The sequence below is a fragment of the Marmota monax genome, unplaced genomic scaffold, assembly GCF_021218885.2.
Source record: "Marmota monax isolate L192 unplaced genomic scaffold, Marmota_monax_Labrador192_F-V1.1 WCK01_AAM20220418_F8-fsc00069, whole genome shotgun sequence".
NCBI classification, from domain to species: Eukaryota; Metazoa; Chordata; class Mammalia; order Rodentia; family Sciuridae; genus Marmota; species Marmota monax.
Window position 1 is genome coordinate 8,378,422 of NW_026695243.1, and position 17,104 is coordinate 8,395,525.

A 17,104-nucleotide genomic window follows, 5' to 3' on the forward strand; every position below is an offset into this window, starting at 1 on the left:
AGAAGCCAGTCCAATAGGCTACATACTTTATCATTCCTACTATTTGACATTCTGGAAAAGGCACTATGGAGGCATTAAAAAAATCAGTGGTTGCCAGGGGATTGAGAGGCAGGAAGGATGTGTAAGCAAAAATAACCAAAAACAGGAGCAGACCTCACTGATCAGCAAGCTGTCTTTATTAGGGAACAGTGGAATGGCACGTGGCACATTTCAGAGGAGAAAATGGTGACTGGTTACAAAAGGGGTCTGTTGTTATAGGTCTTAATGAGAATTAATCATAGCAGAATGTTTAGTGTGACTTAATCATTAGAGACTTGGGACATGCTGGCTGGGCAGTCAGGAAACTAGTTGTGCAGGTTAAAAATCTAACTCAGGAAAACAGTTGTAAAAGCTGGAAACTCATTCTGACTCAGAGAAACAGTTTTAAAAGCTTGAAACTCATTGTTAAACTGGGATAAAAATCCAGAGCCCATTTGTTTACCTTTTTTTCTCCCCCAGACCTACAGTCCTTGGGAAAGGATGAAAGCCTATAGCCCAGGGCATAATGTTTGCTTTCCTTCCTCCCTCCACCACTCCCCAGATCACACTGTCCTCCTTTTCTCCCTGGGGGCTGTCATTTTCCTTTTCTGGGGGAAGTTATTTTTCATATCCTTCAGGATGAATAGTCAGAACACAGGATTTTTAGGGCACTGAAACTATTTAGTATTTTACTCAGATAGTAGATACATGTCATTATACATTTATCAAATTCATAGACTATACAACGCTAATGTAAAATGAGACTTTGGTGATCATGTGACGATCATGTGTCACTGTAGTTAAGCTACACATGTGGGGCAGCATATATTTAAGAAATCTCTGTATCTTACACCCGGTTTTGCTGTGAGCCTAAAATTTTTCTAGTAAGTAAAATATAATAAAATTTTTAAAAATGGTACATGCCTATAATCCCAGCAGCTCGGAGGCTGAAGCAGGAGGATTGCAAGTTCAAAACCAGCCTTAGCAACTTATCGAAGTTCTAAGCAATTTAAGTGAGACCCTGCCTTAAAATAAAAAAAAAGTCTGGGGATGTGGCTCTGTGATTAAGTGCCCCTGAGTTCAGTCCTTGATACTCCACCCCCACCCACCCCCACCCCCACCACCCACCAAAAAAAAAAAAAAAAACTCTAAGTGGTATTGTTAATTATCTACTGCAATGTAACAACCTACCCTAAAATTTAGGGGCTTAAAACAATTACCATTTTATTTGCTCACAGCTCTTTGAGTCAGATTTTTTGGGCTGGGCTTAGGTAGTTCTTCACCTTATCTCATCTGGGGTCTCTACTGTGACTGTAGTCATCTAGTGGCACCACTGGAGCTGGATAATAAAGATGGTTTCTCCTGTATATCTAGCTTTCGTGATGGCTATTGGCCGGAATTTTTCACGTAGCAGGAGAAAAATTCTAAGAGAGCAGTAAAAGCTACAAGGACTCTTGATATGTGGACATGGAAGTCACACAATGTTGTTTCCATAATATTCTATTGGCCAAAACAAGTTGGCTAGCCTAGATGCAATGAAAGGACAAATAGTCTCCACCTCTTGGTGGAAGGAATTTTTTTTTTTTCCTAGTCCATTTAGCCTTTTTTTTTTTTTTCAGGGCCCAGGATGGAACTCAGTGCATGTGTTCTGCCACTGAGCTAAATCCCCAATCCTCCATTTAGCCTTTTCTTTAGCTTAAGTAGTACTTCCTCCAGAGTTATTTGAGCTTCTTTGATTATATTTATTACCCTGCCCTCAACTCTGTTTCTCCTAGAGAGGAGACAAAATATAAATTCAAATGAAAACAAAAGTGTTAGCAGTTACTTAATGAATTGAATACCATTTTTTAAAAAGTGCTTTTAACTTGGGGCTGGGGTTGTGGCTCAGTGGCTGAGCCCTTGCCTAGCATTTGTGAGGTACTGGGTTCCATCCTCAGCACCACATATAAATAAATAAAAAATGAAAGTACATCAACAACTAAAAAGAAATATGCTTTAAATTTATTTTTTAATATTCTCATGAACTTGAATTTGATTAACAATGCTATAGAAAATTACTCAGAGCATGACTTTAATAGTAGACTAGGATTATATTTTACTACCACATCATTTGTATTTAATCAAATATCTGTTGTTAAAGTGTTTAAACATTTTAATGTGTAACCATTTAAAATCTTGACTTGTAGTTTTAATTTCCTAGGTAGTGATTTGATTCATATTTTATACAGATAGACATTGATGACAACCTTTTAGAATGATTTGAAATACTGAATTAGTTGATTCCGAATCAATGTGTTTTTTATTTCTGAATAACTTTTGCCAGTTCTTAATAGATACAAATGCACTTGCCTCTAAGTTGTATTAATGTAATCCTCCATGGTCTGCTATTTAATTCTTCCTTCTATTCTGAAAGAGTTCTTAGCCTTTGTTCATTAATCATGGGAAACAGTTGTTCGACATGCCTTGACATTAAGTAGAACAGTCTAAAATTAGTTCTGCTACAATCAGTGGTTGAGAACAAGGTTTCCAGTAGTTTGTGACATGTCTTAAGTAGACATCGCAAGGTTAGAAGGATCTACCAAGAAACAAGTAAGTGACTTGGGTTATGTGTATGGCCATATACTTAAATAAATAGATAATTGACGGTCTCTTTTTATTAAGTAGATGGATAAATTACGTCTATTGCTACAGAGTCTTCATATGTTATAAAAAAACATCTTTACTTCTATACCATGCTGTTTAATCAATTTCAGAAGAAATATATATCTATGAAAAATTTAAGAGCCAGGCATAGTGGTACATGCCTGTAATCCCAGTGACTCAGGTGGGTGAGGCAGGAGGATTGCAAATTCAAGGTCAACCTGGGCAATTTAGTGAGAATACTATCTCAAAAAATAGAAAGGGCTGGGATGTAGCTCAGTGGTAGAATGCTTTTGTGTTCAATTCCTAGTACTGCTGAATAAATAAATGAATAAATATGTAGATAAATAAATAAAATTGAGAAAATATGACATTTTTCTTCATTTTTTTCAAGTTTTATTTTTTAAAGGAATAATTGTACTACATGTATTCTATTTTAAGTGAAAGACTTTTTTTCTTTTTCTCTTTAGAATTTAAAAAACTTCACAAAAATGGCATCCTGGTTATATGAATGTCTTTGTGAAGCTGAACTTGCACAGTATTATCCTCATTTTACTGCCCTTGGCCTTCAGAAAATAGATGAATTAGCCAAGGTCACAATGAAGGACTACTCCAAATTGGGAGTGCATGACATGAATGACCGTAAACGTCTTTTCCAGCTTATCAAAATTATTAAGATTATGCAGGAAGAAGATAAAGCAGTCAGTAGCCCAGAGCATCCTATTCAGACAAGCAGCGTGTACATCAAGCCACAGGAATTCAGATCTGGCCCTCGCAGACAACTACATTTTGATTCTCCTACTGACAACAAAAACAGAACTGCCAGCAACAATGAGTTTGAAATGTGCAATATGTCAGATTCTTCTGGAAATGAACAGAAGTCCACTTACCTAAAAGTGCTAGATCACATGCTCTCAGATGATTACCAGTACCACGCAAAAGCAAGAACTCTGAATGCCACAACTGCTGATTCCTATGTGCAAACAGAAACTAACACTTCACTCTTTTCATCAAATTTCTTTTCTCCAATACTGGGAAATTGTGATATTCCCGTTATTCAAAGAGTCTCTCATGTTTCAGGGTATAACTATGGAATTCCTCGTTCTTGTATCAGGTAATAATTTGCTTTTTCCTTTCTTTTTTTTTTTAAGGGAAGGTAGCCTCAGGCAAGGGAAAGTCTCTCCTTGGCCAAAGGAAAGCAGCTACTTTTTATTTACAACAACAGATGAATGTCACATAAAAGTGATAAGTGAACAGCTTTTGCATCAATAATAGAAATACCTGGATGTGAGGAAATTAATGAGGAATTGGAACTTTCTGGATGGGAGAAAGATATTGTTCATGTGCATCAAAGAGTTACCTCTTGCCAGTATCTGTTGTTATTCTTCTAGCAGACCTATTTTCATTATTTATTATAACATAACATGATGCGTCTAGTGCATCTATGAAAGTAAAAATAGTTAACTGGCCTTCTTCAATAGGAAAAACATTATATAACTCATAAGATTTTTTTAGGGTATCAAATTCACTTAAACCAACCAGGAAACTTATAGCTTAGTTAAAAATAAAGAACAAATAATTAAGTAGGTCTTTGGAGCAATTAGTTCATCTGCACACATTGAAATATCCTGATTTTTTTTTTTTTTTTTTTTTTTTTTTTTGTAGTGCTGGGTCTTGAGCCCAGGGCCTTGACCATGCTAGGAAGCACTTTTATCAATGAACTACATCCTCAGTCTGTGATCCTGATTTTGAGTGCTTTTTATGTGGGTCCATTTCTGAAAATTTTAGTGATTACAAAGAGTAAGACACTTTTGGGGGAGATTAGTTATTAAGTCCAGATAATAATGTTATTTTCACCTAATGTTTCAAGTTAAAATACATTCCCTAAGAGGTGAAATATTGAGAAATCCCTAATATTAAGAATGATATAGGGGCTGGAGTTGTGGCTCAGCTATAGAGTGCGTGCCTCACATGTGTGAGGCACTGGGTTCAATTCTCAGCACTGTATATAAATAAGTGAATAAAATAAAGGTCCATCAACTCTAAAATATATTTTTTAAAAAAGAATGATATAATAGAAAATGTGTTCTTTAGAAAAATTATATTCTTGTTTTGTTTTAAAAATAATATGTGGTGAGGTGGCGCATGCCTATAATCCCAGTGGCTTGGGAGGCTGAGGCAGGAAGATCATGAGTTCAAAGCCATCCCCAGCAAAAGTGAGGCACTAACTCAGTGAGACCCTCGATCTAAATAAAAAACAAAATAGGGCTGAGGATGTGGCTTAGTGGTGAGTTCCCTGAGTTCAATCCCTGGTACCCCTAAAAAATTTTTTAAAAAAAATTTTATGTTGAATTATAGGAAAACAAAATTCATTCTTTTTTTTTTTTTTTTTGTACCAGGGATTGAATGCAGGGACCCTTTAACCACTGAGCCACATCCTCAGCCCTTTTTAAAATAAATTTTTTATTTAGAGACAAGTTTTCGCTAAATTGCTTTAAGCCCTCACTAACTTGTTGGGGCTAGCTTTGATCTTGCAATCCCCCTGCCTCAGCCTCCAAAGCTGCTGGGATTACAAGCATGCAGCACTGCACCCAGCACAAAATTCTATCTTTTTTAAAAAAATTTTTTTCTTAGTTGTTGATAGATCTTTATTTTATTTATTTATACATGGTGCTGAGAACCGAACTGAGTGCCTCACACATGCCAGGCAAGTGCGCTACCGCTGAGCCACAGTCCCAGCCCACAAAATTCTTTCTTAAGCCATGTTTTCTTTAAAAATAATTTTTAAAAAATGCTGTATCAGATGTGATGACACATGCCTGTAATCCCACCTACTTGGCAGGCGAAGCAGGAGGATTGCAAGTTTGAGACCAGCCTCAGCAACTTGTCTTTTATTGAATAATACATAACAATCTAAATTTAAATTATTTGTTAATAAGAATAATACTTTGCATTAGTTAATACAATCAAAGATAGAATGCATATTTTAGTTTAAATATTACCATTACATTTATTTGACAAATAATAAGTACTATCTACTTGGCCTGAATCTAGATATAATTAGGATATCTGGGGGGCTCATAGATTCTCAGGAGACAGGGTGAATGGGAATTATATTAGAAAACTGAAGGTAAGAAAGTATTTCCTCAGTAACCATCAATATTATCTTCTCACCCAGACCCTAGATAGTAATCAGGATTCTAGCACACTGAAAAACCACCTTATTACTAATAGGGAGTCTTACTAATAGGGAGTCATCCTATCCAAAGCATTCTCTTTTGTTACCTCAAATCAGGTTTTTGGCTGGGTGCGGTGGTACATCCCTGTAATTCCAGTGGCTTGGGAGGCTGAGACAGGAGAATCTCGAGTTCAAAGCCAGCCTCAGTAACTGCGAAGCACTAATCAACTCAGTGAAACTCTGTCTCTAAATAAAATACAAAATAGGGTTGGGGATGTGGCTCAGTAGTCAAGTATCCCTGAGTTCAATCCCTGGTACCCCCGCCCCCCCCCCAAAAAAAATCAGGTTTTTGCTTTTCAGATATTCCAGAAGTTCAAAATAAATTGCCTGGCTTGGAATTTTAGTGAAAGTCTAACAAAATTTAGGAAACCAATTGCACTGACTTATTTAAGATCTTGAGCTGAGCCTGCTGGTGCATGCCTTTAATTCCAACAGTTTGGGAGGCTGAGACAGGAGGATAGAAAGTTCAAAGCCAGCTTTAGCAACTTAGCGAGGTCCTAAGTAACTTACTGGATCCTATCTCAAAAACTTAAAAAAGGGCTTGGGATATGTCTCAGTGTTTAAGTGCCCTGGGTTCCATCTCTGGTATAAAAACCAAAACAAAATGAAACAAACAAACAAAAAAAGATCTTGAATATACCTAACTTCAGTTGTCTTAACTCTTAAATATTTTTTTTTTTAGTTGTAGTTGGACACAATACATTTTATTTATTTATTTATTTATACATGGTGATGAGGATGGAACCCAGCACCTCACATGTGCTAGGCGAGCACTCTACTGCTGAGCCATAACCCCAGCCCCTGTCTTAACTCTTTTCATGTCAAATAGATCATTTACTCCCCCTAAGGAAGATCAGAATTTAAAACCAGTGCCTTTTAGGAGAAGAATGTATTCCTTTTTGCCCTTTGAACTTAAAACCGTAGACCTTTTGTCTGCATAACTTGTCCTAGAGTTCCTGTACAATTTTAAAAAGGCTAAACATTTTTAGTCTTTGATTAGCTTCATCTGATTAGGTTATTAATACTCAACAACAGCTAGAGATTTTGACCCCAAAATCTTCAATGATGCTAAAATGATGTTAAAATTTTATTTTTTCTTGTGAAAAATTAAACATATGCAAAAGAAGAGCGAATAGAACAATGAATCCCCCACATGCCTATTATCTGTTTTTTAATAATTATCAAGATTTTCCCATACTTGAAGCCAGGCACAGTGGCACATGCCTGCAATCCCAGTGGCTTTGGAGGCTGAGGTAAGAGGATCGCAAGTTCAAAGCCAGCCTTAGCAACTCAGTAAGATCCTGTCTCAAAATAAAAAATAAAAGAAGGGCTTGGGATGTGGCTCACTGGTTAAGGGCCCCTGGCTTCAATTCCTGTACCCAAAATAAATAAATAATTTCCCATACTTATCTCAAAATCATAGTTGTTTCACCTCCTCATCCTACCCCAAAAGTACTGGGGATCGAACCCAGGGCCTTGCAAATGCTAGACAAACCCTCTACCACTGTGCTATGTCCTCAGCACAAATTAATGCTTTTTAAAATTCTCCTATATGTTGGTTGAAAATCAAAGCATTCTTTAAAAGAAGTTTTAAAAGTAATGTCTTATGTATTATGCTAGAATTTTTATTTACAATTTTGTTTCACCAGTTGAGATCCTGGCCAAAAAAAAAAAAAAATTCTAACCAATTGGAGGGTTCAGAAAATCAGAATTGATATGAAAAAATTACATAGCATTAGTATCTTGTGTAAAATGTATTATGAAAGGTGTTTTAGGGACTATCAAAAAATTCTAAAGTGTAAAGGAGCAAATAATTTGTCTTGCTAAGGCATTCTTAGTAAATGGACCAAAGGGATTGAACCTGGTAAAAACATTTTTTTTCAAAAACCCTGATCACAAGTTGGAAGGCCTCCTGGGCAACTTAGTGAGATCCTGACTCAAAATTTAAAAAAAAAAAAAATCTTTAAAGGGCTTGGATATAGCTCAGTAGTACAGCACTCACCTAGCATGTTCAAATCTGCAGTACCACCAAACACACCTGCAAACACACATACAATTTTCTTGTTACCTAGTTTTTATACAAGTAAGTGGATATTCTTAGATAATATGCACCATGAGGAGACTCAGCAAGTGAACCTGATAAATTTTGTATTCCTAACTCATGGAATATTGCTTCAGATATTGAGTGTTGAGTATGAAGCTAGTGAAGGAATGCATTTGAATTAAAGTTTGAATTAGTGGTAGACAGGACCAGTCATAAAATTGTCTTGGGAAGAAGAAATATATAATTCTAACAAACGAATAAATCCATATCAGGATGGAACAAAAAGAACAAAGTTGAAAAATGGAACATAGAGCAGGGCAGAATATATATACAAGGAACCAGAGAAAGAGTACATTGAAATCGACCACCTACTTCAAGGAATTTAGTAAACCCTTGTAAGGTTAAAAAATAATTTAGATTAGTGATCGAGAAAATGGTAAACACACAAGAATAATTGGCTTAAAAGGAAGCAAGAAACATAAGTTTGGGTTTTGTAAAAACCTTGGAGATTGGTGGCAGTATATTGCATTAGATTTTGAGAATTCATCATCCTGAGTTGTGAGGACATAAAGAGAGAGCATAGGTGTACAATCCTGAAAAATTGTGACTTAAATTGTGCTCCATATGTGTAATATAAATGAATTGCCTTCTGCCATCCTGTATAACAAATTAGAATAAATAAATAATTTTAAAAAATAGCATAAACTGTTAGGAGACCACATCTAAAAACCAGCTAAAATAATTTTTAGGGTTTTGGGTTTTTTTGAGGGGTTTTATTTGGTTTGTTTTTGTGGAGCAAGAAGTAGGTGGGATAGGGATAGAGATGAAAATAATGAGGATTGTTAATAAAAGAATTTTGTTATTTTTGACACTTTGTAATTTAAAAAATATATTATGCCCAGTATACAACAAAATGTACTGATGTTTTTACCTCTTAAGCAGCCTTATCCTATTATTAAAAATTAAAATATATTTATAAACCATGTATCAGACAGAACACCTTAGAGAAAGAGAATCCTTGGACTGAGGTGGAAAAAATCAGAGTCTGTGTTCGAAAACGCCCACTGAATATAAAAGAGGTACGTCGTGGAGAAATTAATATTATTATTGTAGAAGACAAAGAAACTCTGCTTGTACACGAGAAGAAAGAAGCACTTGACCTCACACAATATATTTTGCAGGTATGATTTTTTTCCTTTTGTGTTTGGAACTTATATTATCAAGTATGTCAATTCTCTGCTTTTTGTTTGAGTGGAATGCATACAAATTGTAAAATCCAGTTCTGTTTCAGTGTTATTTGTTCTTGGTGTGATATTTCATTAAATCATTGATACTTTGGACCTTCAATTTTTAAAAATATGGTGTAATAGGGTATACAAAAATGTAATTCTTCTACTCTTGTGCAATGGAGCTACATCATACATATTTTAACATACTTTACATGCTTTTTATTATATGTATTTAGCAAAAAGGGAGATAGGAGAGGGTAAAAAGAATTTAAATGAGTGATTGTGCATAGTGCCAGTCACTGAACTTATATAAGCCCCAGGGTGATTATGGGATGGTCACTTAGTTGATCTCTATTCTTGCCTGCATTTTTTTTTTTTTTTTTTTGTAGTTGTAGATGGACAGCATGCCTTTATTTGTTTCATTTTTATGTGGTGCTAAGGATCAAACCCAGTGCCTCACACATGATAGACAAGTGCTCCGTCACTGAGCTATAATCCCAGCCCCTCTTGCCTACATCTTGCAGTGTGAATCTACTCTCCTGATTGTGAGTTTAATGATGGGCAGTATCTTTTTTAATTACAAGGCACTAGATTGCCAACCAAATTCTTATTTTGGTTCCCAACTGTCTTGAACTTAGACTTAATTGGTGGAAATTGAACTCTCAGAAGGCTACTGTATGTAGGGTGATTGCAATGAATAAATATAATCCAGGAATATGTTTTCAAATCTAACATAAGGGTTTAAATAAAGCACTATTAGCTCAGACACATAAAAAATGTTCCCTGCTAAAATGATTATGAAGAGAGTTTGCTATTGAATGGAACTTATTCCAAGCTAATAGGTATCCTTGTAGTAACTCTTCATTCTCATACAGAATCAACCAACTCCACAGACGGAAGAAATCAAACTTTCGGTACTTTTAAATTTGTGAAACAATTGTGAATAATCTAAAACAGAGAATTGATAATCTGCTAAATGTTAAGATTTTGGAATTCAGAGTTAAGTTCTCCTTTAACATTTGTATTATTTTCATTCTCTCTTCCTTTATCACTCTTATCTCAAAACCCAGTGACTTGGGAGAGGGGGAAAAAGTGAGTAATCTGATGTGCTAGCAGTTCACCTTAGTCAGCTGAGATCTTATTTCTACTGGGAAAAATCTTAACACTGAAGTCAAGTTTTTAAGACTCTCTTCTTCTTTCAAACTTGCTTTGTTCTTCTTTTTCTTTGGTAACCAAAATTGGTTTTACAGTGACATTCAGCTTATTCCACCAATTCTTTCTATGGGCAATAAATTACCAGGCCACTGTACAATCAACCCAATCACTTTAACAGCCATATCGATTGCTGATCAATGCACAGTCTATTAGGTTTCAGTGGAAGGTATTTATTTTGAAGATGGTCTAAATGACCAATTTGTGGTAATGCTATCTAGTTCCGTAGCTACTTATAGCCATAGTAATAACTCTAACCAATTACCATCTACCCAAGATTTCCTTAATGATGCTTCAGTCACAGTAATTCCCTTAAGGGGAGGCATCATCTTATCTTAGTATTTTTCCATTATCCCCAAACACAATAACCTTACTTCTTTGTCATTGCCATTGATCAATATTTATTGAATACCATTAGTTTCTATGGCATTTTCTCTGCTGTTTGAACTTTGGACCTTTGCTTTCATAGGTCAAAGTTCTTACCTGTCAATGCTGTAATATAAAAATATTGGAAGGACTTTTTTTTTCTCTTTTCTTTCCTCAAAGAGTGAAGAAAAGGGAGGTTTATAACAAATGTAGTGCTAAATAAATATCGATTCTAGATTCTTTGTTTTATTTTTTAACTTATTCAGGGATTAAAGCAAAAGGTTTGTGCATCTAATTAAATATGGTATCTTTTCAAATCTTGTTGCTTAGGAAATATGATCATATACATGTAGTTGTACTATCTGATTTAACAATTACCTTTTATAATATCAACACAAATGAAGACAAGAAAACAATATGAATTGTGTGTGTATATATATATATATATATATATATTTATGTTAACTACAGTATACAGTAGTATCTTTCATATTTACACATCTTTTATGAAGAATGTTTACAAAAGTATTAGAAAAACCAACATTTAAATCCTATTTATACACACATCACACACACATATCTCCTCTTGAAAGCAGGGAGAGGAGGGGAGAAATAAATCCTATGAAAGGCAAGATATTGATGCTGTTAATAAAGACTTTGTTAGGTACTCTATCAAAAGCTAAAGTTATTCCTGAGCATTTATTGAGGGAGAGGAAGAATTTCCATATTCTCAGTGAAATAAAAGGAAACAAAAGTATTCCTACATTTGGTTGTGATTTTTATTGAGTCAGGTATAAATAATGTTCATTAAAGCCATATTTTACAAATATATTTAAATTTATTATTGATCTTTTAAAGCTTACTCAAAAGTATAATGAACCCTGTGTACCTACCCCCCCCCCTTTAATAGTTGTTAACAGCTTAGCATTTTAAAAATCTCATCACATCTTTCAAAAGACTAAAAGTTCACAGATCTTTTTATCATTCTTCACAGATTCATTATTCTCTTACCACCTGACTTTTGGAATTATTTTCTAATTGATAAACTTGATTTTGTGGTGCCAGTTTCTTTTAAATGATCTAACAAGCTTTCTATGTAATATAATGGTACACAAAGCAATGGGATAGAGTGACCCACATTAAATAGCCCAAGTCCAGTTTTCTGGATCTGCCCATACAATTTTTTTCTTAACTAGATATTTAGAGCTATATGAAAAGATAGCAGAAGGTAGGGCCTTATCACTCATTCATTGTGTATGGACTCTCATACTACAGTGAGCCTGGAATTTATTAGCATTTCTAACTCAGATATAGTTGGGTTGCTAATATGGTAAGCTGCTAAATTATGCAAATAATTACAGCTGCTGAATTAATGCTTTCCAGACTCAATGTAACAGGGTTTCCCATCTTTCCTTTTCCAAATTACCATGATTTTTTTACTCAAAAGCCATCTTAGAACCCTTTCTTTCCCCATATCTAGTCAGTTGCCAGGTTTTCATCTCCTTATTTCCATTATCATCATCTAATTTAGATCCTTCCTAACTTACAACTGAATTGTTTTGATTTGTTTTGTTTATGGTCCTGAGAACTGAACTCAGGGTGGTGTGGGAGGCTTTTCCACAGCGCTACATACCCAGCCCTTTTTATTTTTTATTTGAGAAGGGTCTCACTAAGTTGCTTAGGGCCTTGCTAATTGCTGAGGCTGGCCTCAAACTTGCAAACCTACTGCCTCAGCCTTCTGAAATCATTGGGATTACAGGCATATACCCCCACACCTGGCACCACTGAATTATTACTTGAGTTCCTTTTCCCAGTCCATTCATATTGTAAAGCCAAATTAATCTTTCAGTGAAATAACTCAGATTGTCGTTCTCCTTTGTTACATTTTTTACTGTCTCCCCCATTTACTGAATGGAATATGAGCATTCTGTCAACTCCTTTAAAGCTAGTATTCCAAGACCTCTATGGTATAGTCATAACTCTGTTTCCTTGTCTTACTTTCCTCCTTATAAAGGTCCTATTTTTCAGACTCCTTGGATTCTTGCTGTTCTTTAAAAAATTGATTAACAGTTAATTCCTCAACTTCTCTGCTTTGAATCTTTGCTCATACTTCCCCTAATTTCTCTCCATCTCTACCTCTCAAATTCCTCTTCCCCTGCATGGTATAGTCTCAGTACAGTCTTTTTTCATAATATCTTTCCCAGTCAGAGAGACCATGTCTTTTTCCATTGACTTCCACACATACTTTCTTTTAAGTTTCTGCTGCCTTATAGTCATTTGTATGTTTGTGTTAAAGAACATCTTTAGGAGGTGGTCTATATCTTTGGGTTCCTACATCTGCTTACTGCAATATGCATTCTACCAGTTGAACAATAAATGTTTATGGAATAAAATTTAAGTTTTATAACCTACAGAATGGAAATCTTCCCTAGAATTTCCCCAAATTTTCAAATATACTGGTCTTAACCGGACTATAAGTATAATCCCCTATAGAATTCAATTACTCTCCCAGACCTAAAGAGGATTGATTGGCTCACTCATTTTCATTCATTGATTTACTTATCTAAGTGATAGCAGAAATTGTATGTCTTAGATTTTACATTGTTAGAACATGGCTACAGAGATCTCAAGTTAAAAAAAAGCACTGTCATTTACCAGTTATTGTTTATTTATTTGAGTTTGTCATGGTCAGTTACTATTATGTAAAAATATATTTAGACCATTATTATGTGTTAACTAGAATAGTAGTTAAGAAATTCCAGGGGCTGGAGTTGTAGCTCAGTGGTAGAATGCTTGCTTAGCATGTGTGAGGCACTGGGTTTGATTCTCAGCACTGTGTATAAATAGATAAAATAAAAGTCCATCAACAACTAAAAAATAAATAAGAAATTACAGAAAATGTCTATTTCTTTAAAAAATCAAATTTATTTTTCAGCATGTGTTTTATTTTGATGAAGTCTTTGGTGAGGCATGTACCAATGGAGATGTATACATGAACACTACTTACCCACTCATTCAGCATATTTTCAATGGGTGAGAAAAATTATTTTCTTCTCTTGCTTTTTGTTTTCTATTTTCCATAAGTCATATTTCTGTACAAATATCATTTATGCTTTTCACTTCTTTTGACTGGAACATGAATTCTGTGTTTTGATCTAATGAGTTCAGATTCTAGAAGAGTACACTGTCTCAATTTATAGGATTTACCACGCATTCAGAAATTTGCAGCAGAATTGATATGGTCTCTTAACAATCTGTAAACAACTTAATTTTATCAAAATCTTCATAATTAAAAGGCTTAAGTGTTTTGATAATAGAGAAACAACTATGTATTCTGGCTACAGTTCAGTTGATTTTTTTTATCAGAGTAGAATAGATAAGTAAATATCATTTATCAACTTCTCATAGATGTATTTATTTGAAATTGTTATTCACACTTAGTAAACATTAATGAGGGGGAGGAGAACAGACATTAAATGGGACAAAAAAAGTAAGTAGGAGCCTGTTTTATATTTGAAATGTAGGTGTGTACTAGAGGAAAATGCCAAATAACCTGATAGAATCACTAATTCTGGATAATTTTTACTTTTAATTTTATAATTTTTATTTATGTATTTATTTTGCAGGACTGGGGGAATCAAACCCAAGTTTTTGCTCATGCCATGCAAGCACTCTATCACTGGCCTACATCCCCAGCCCTTATTTTAAAAAAAATAACTTAAAAGTAAAATTATGATTTGCATACAATAAAAATCACATATAGTATTCAGGTTTGATGGAGTTTGATTGCTGTATATACATAAGTAACTCATACCTGAACAAGACATAGAACATTTCCATCACCCCAGAATGTTCTCTCCAGGTTTTTATGTTATCATCGACCTGCTTTACTATCTTACTCTCAAGATAGCCCACATTCTCCCTTGAATGTTTCTCTACCTCCTAAGAATCCTTGGTCTATGTCTTTGTCTGGCTCTTGCTGAAATTCTTTTCCATCAAGAATGCCAATAACTCCACTGATCCTGAGTTGAATTTCCCCTTTCCTCTAGGAAATCCTGGGACCCTTTCTGGAGATATTTCTTCTGCATGACAGTATTGTCAGTCTTTCTTATTTTAGTCAGTCTTATAGGTATGAAATCATATCTTACCAAGGTTCTAATCTGAATTTCTCTAGTGCCTAGCACTACTGACCATCTTTTCATGTGCATATGGACCATTTGAATATCTTCATTTGCCCATTTTTTGTGTTATCTTTTTATTGTTATTTTGTAGAGTTTTTAATTAAAAAATTTTTTTCTAAGCAGGCTAATAAAGCACAAATATCTTTCATGTTCAATTTCTTATGCACTAAAGATAGGGAGTGCTTTTTGAGAGAGCAAGTTTCTAAAACAAGTTTGAATTTGAACATCAAGACTTTAGTAATAAAAGATATAGTTGCAAATTAAGTGCATCCAATATGTAAAATGTAGTAAGATTTTCTTACCAGTATTTGTTATTTTAAAAAAATCATCCCTAAAATATTTAGAAGATAGATACTATTCTTCACTCTCATTCTGCTGGATCTTCTAGAGTAAGTTCAGATTTTCCTCCTGTATTCCTTTTCCTAACTGTACCTATGTCCCATGCCAGTGTATTTAAACTACCTATGCTGCCAGGCTTGATGGCACATGCCTGTAATCCCAGTGACTCAGGAGGCTGAGGCAGGAGGGTCTTGAGTTCAAAGCCACCTCAGCAACTTAGCAAGGCCCTAAGCAACTTAGTGAGACCCTGCCTCAAAAAATAAAAAGGACTGGGGATGTGGTTCAGTAGTTAAGCACCCTTGGTTTCAATTCCCAGTACCAAAAAAGATAAATAAAAAAATAAACTACCTATGCTTCTGGGAGCCAGGGTTCAAAAGACAAGGAATAACTGGTCTCTGTTCGAAACAGCTTAAATCTGATTAGCTCCCATCTCTTGTTTCTCACCAAGGTTTCCTTGCTCTTCTCATTTCATTCTTTATTTTCTACCTGACTTCAAGTGCCTTTCTGGGAACTTGTCTCTTTGCCCACCTCTAGCTTCCTCTTATTCTTACTCAATACATGGACTTTATTTCTTTTGCAAGCATCTGCTTTTATCAGTAACCCATATGATTTGTGTTCAAGAGTCTGTAATAGCTCTTCATACCAATATTATATTAAGTCACTACTTAGCACTGCATAACTGGGTCCCATAATACTCAGATAATCTTGGCCTCCAGCTCCTCCTTTAACATACTATAATTGGCAATCTGGCCTCCTGAACTCCCTTTTCTACCTCTTATTCTATAGTTATTCACTCTCATATAGGATGTGTGCACACACATGTACCCACATGCAAGAATAGTGATTTTTTTCCACTTAGTATCATAAGGACATCAGGATTGGAAGGGATTTTTAGAAACCAGGTAATCCATAAATTTACTGGTGAAAGTGAAAATTCACACCCAGAGAGAAGTAAAGTGACTTTCCTAAAGCCTGTAGTTAATTAACGGCAGGGCAAAGTCCAAAACCCAAGTTTTTTGCTTCAATATTTGACATGTCTGCCACACCAAATCTATGCTACTACTGTGGTCTGCTCATACTGTTCCTATTTCACAGTAGTGGCTCTCTGCCTTCTCAGCTTGCTTTCAAGGCCCAGTCTAGTTTTCTACTCCTGTGAGTCTTTCCTCAGATGCTTTGCTTACATTGATTTTATCTTTGTCCAAACTTCCTTAATTATCATATGAGTGTAGTCACTACTATCCTATTTATTATATGATCTTCTATTACTTATTATGTTTGTTTTAATTCTCTATTACGTCTTTCTCCACATCTTTCTAAATTATAAGGTGAAATCTTCTTTTGATTATCTAAAGCACCTACCATGGGGTAGGAACTGAGTAAATGCTTGTTGACTAAGTGATTTTTTTTTTTTCCCCTATACTGGGGATTGAACTTAGGAGTTCTCTACCACTAAGCTACATCCCCAGCCCATTTTGTGTTTTTATTTTGAGACAGGCCTCACTCGGTTGTTTAGAGCCACGCTAAGTTGCTAAGGTTAGCCTCAAACTTTTATTCCTCCAAACCACTGATTTTTCTTTCTTTCTGGATTATAGGCATGTAACACCATGCCTGACATCATCAAGTGATTTTTTTTTTAAAGTCTTCATTTCCTTATCTTCCATAGTTGTTTTACATAATTATATCACTTCCACAAAAAATTCCTATAAGAAAACTCAACACATTTGTTTGAGAATTTTTTGCTATGTTTTCATAATATAAAACCTTTCTTTCCTTAAAGAATTGTATGTTTATAGGATTCAGTTTATACCTGACTTGTTATTAAAAATCTATATGTAAA

At 34.9% G+C, this 17,104-nt stretch overlaps 1 protein-coding gene across 1 annotated transcript in view; it reads left to right on the plus strand.

Annotated features, from left to right (window-relative positions):
- Kif24 (kinesin family member 24) overlaps window positions 1-17,104 on the plus strand; it is a 62,293-nt gene that overhangs the window by 17,739 nt on the left and 27,450 nt on the right. Inside the window, exons 2-4 of the mRNA XM_046457133.2 lie at window positions 3,129-3,772; window positions 8,932-9,121; window positions 13,683-13,780. Of these exons, the coding sequence (XP_046313089.1) occupies window positions 3,150-3,772; window positions 8,932-9,121; window positions 13,683-13,780 (911 nt within the window). The 5' untranslated portion in view covers window positions 3,129-3,149. The remainder of the gene's footprint in view (window positions 1-3,128; window positions 3,773-8,931; window positions 9,122-13,682; window positions 13,781-17,104) is intronic.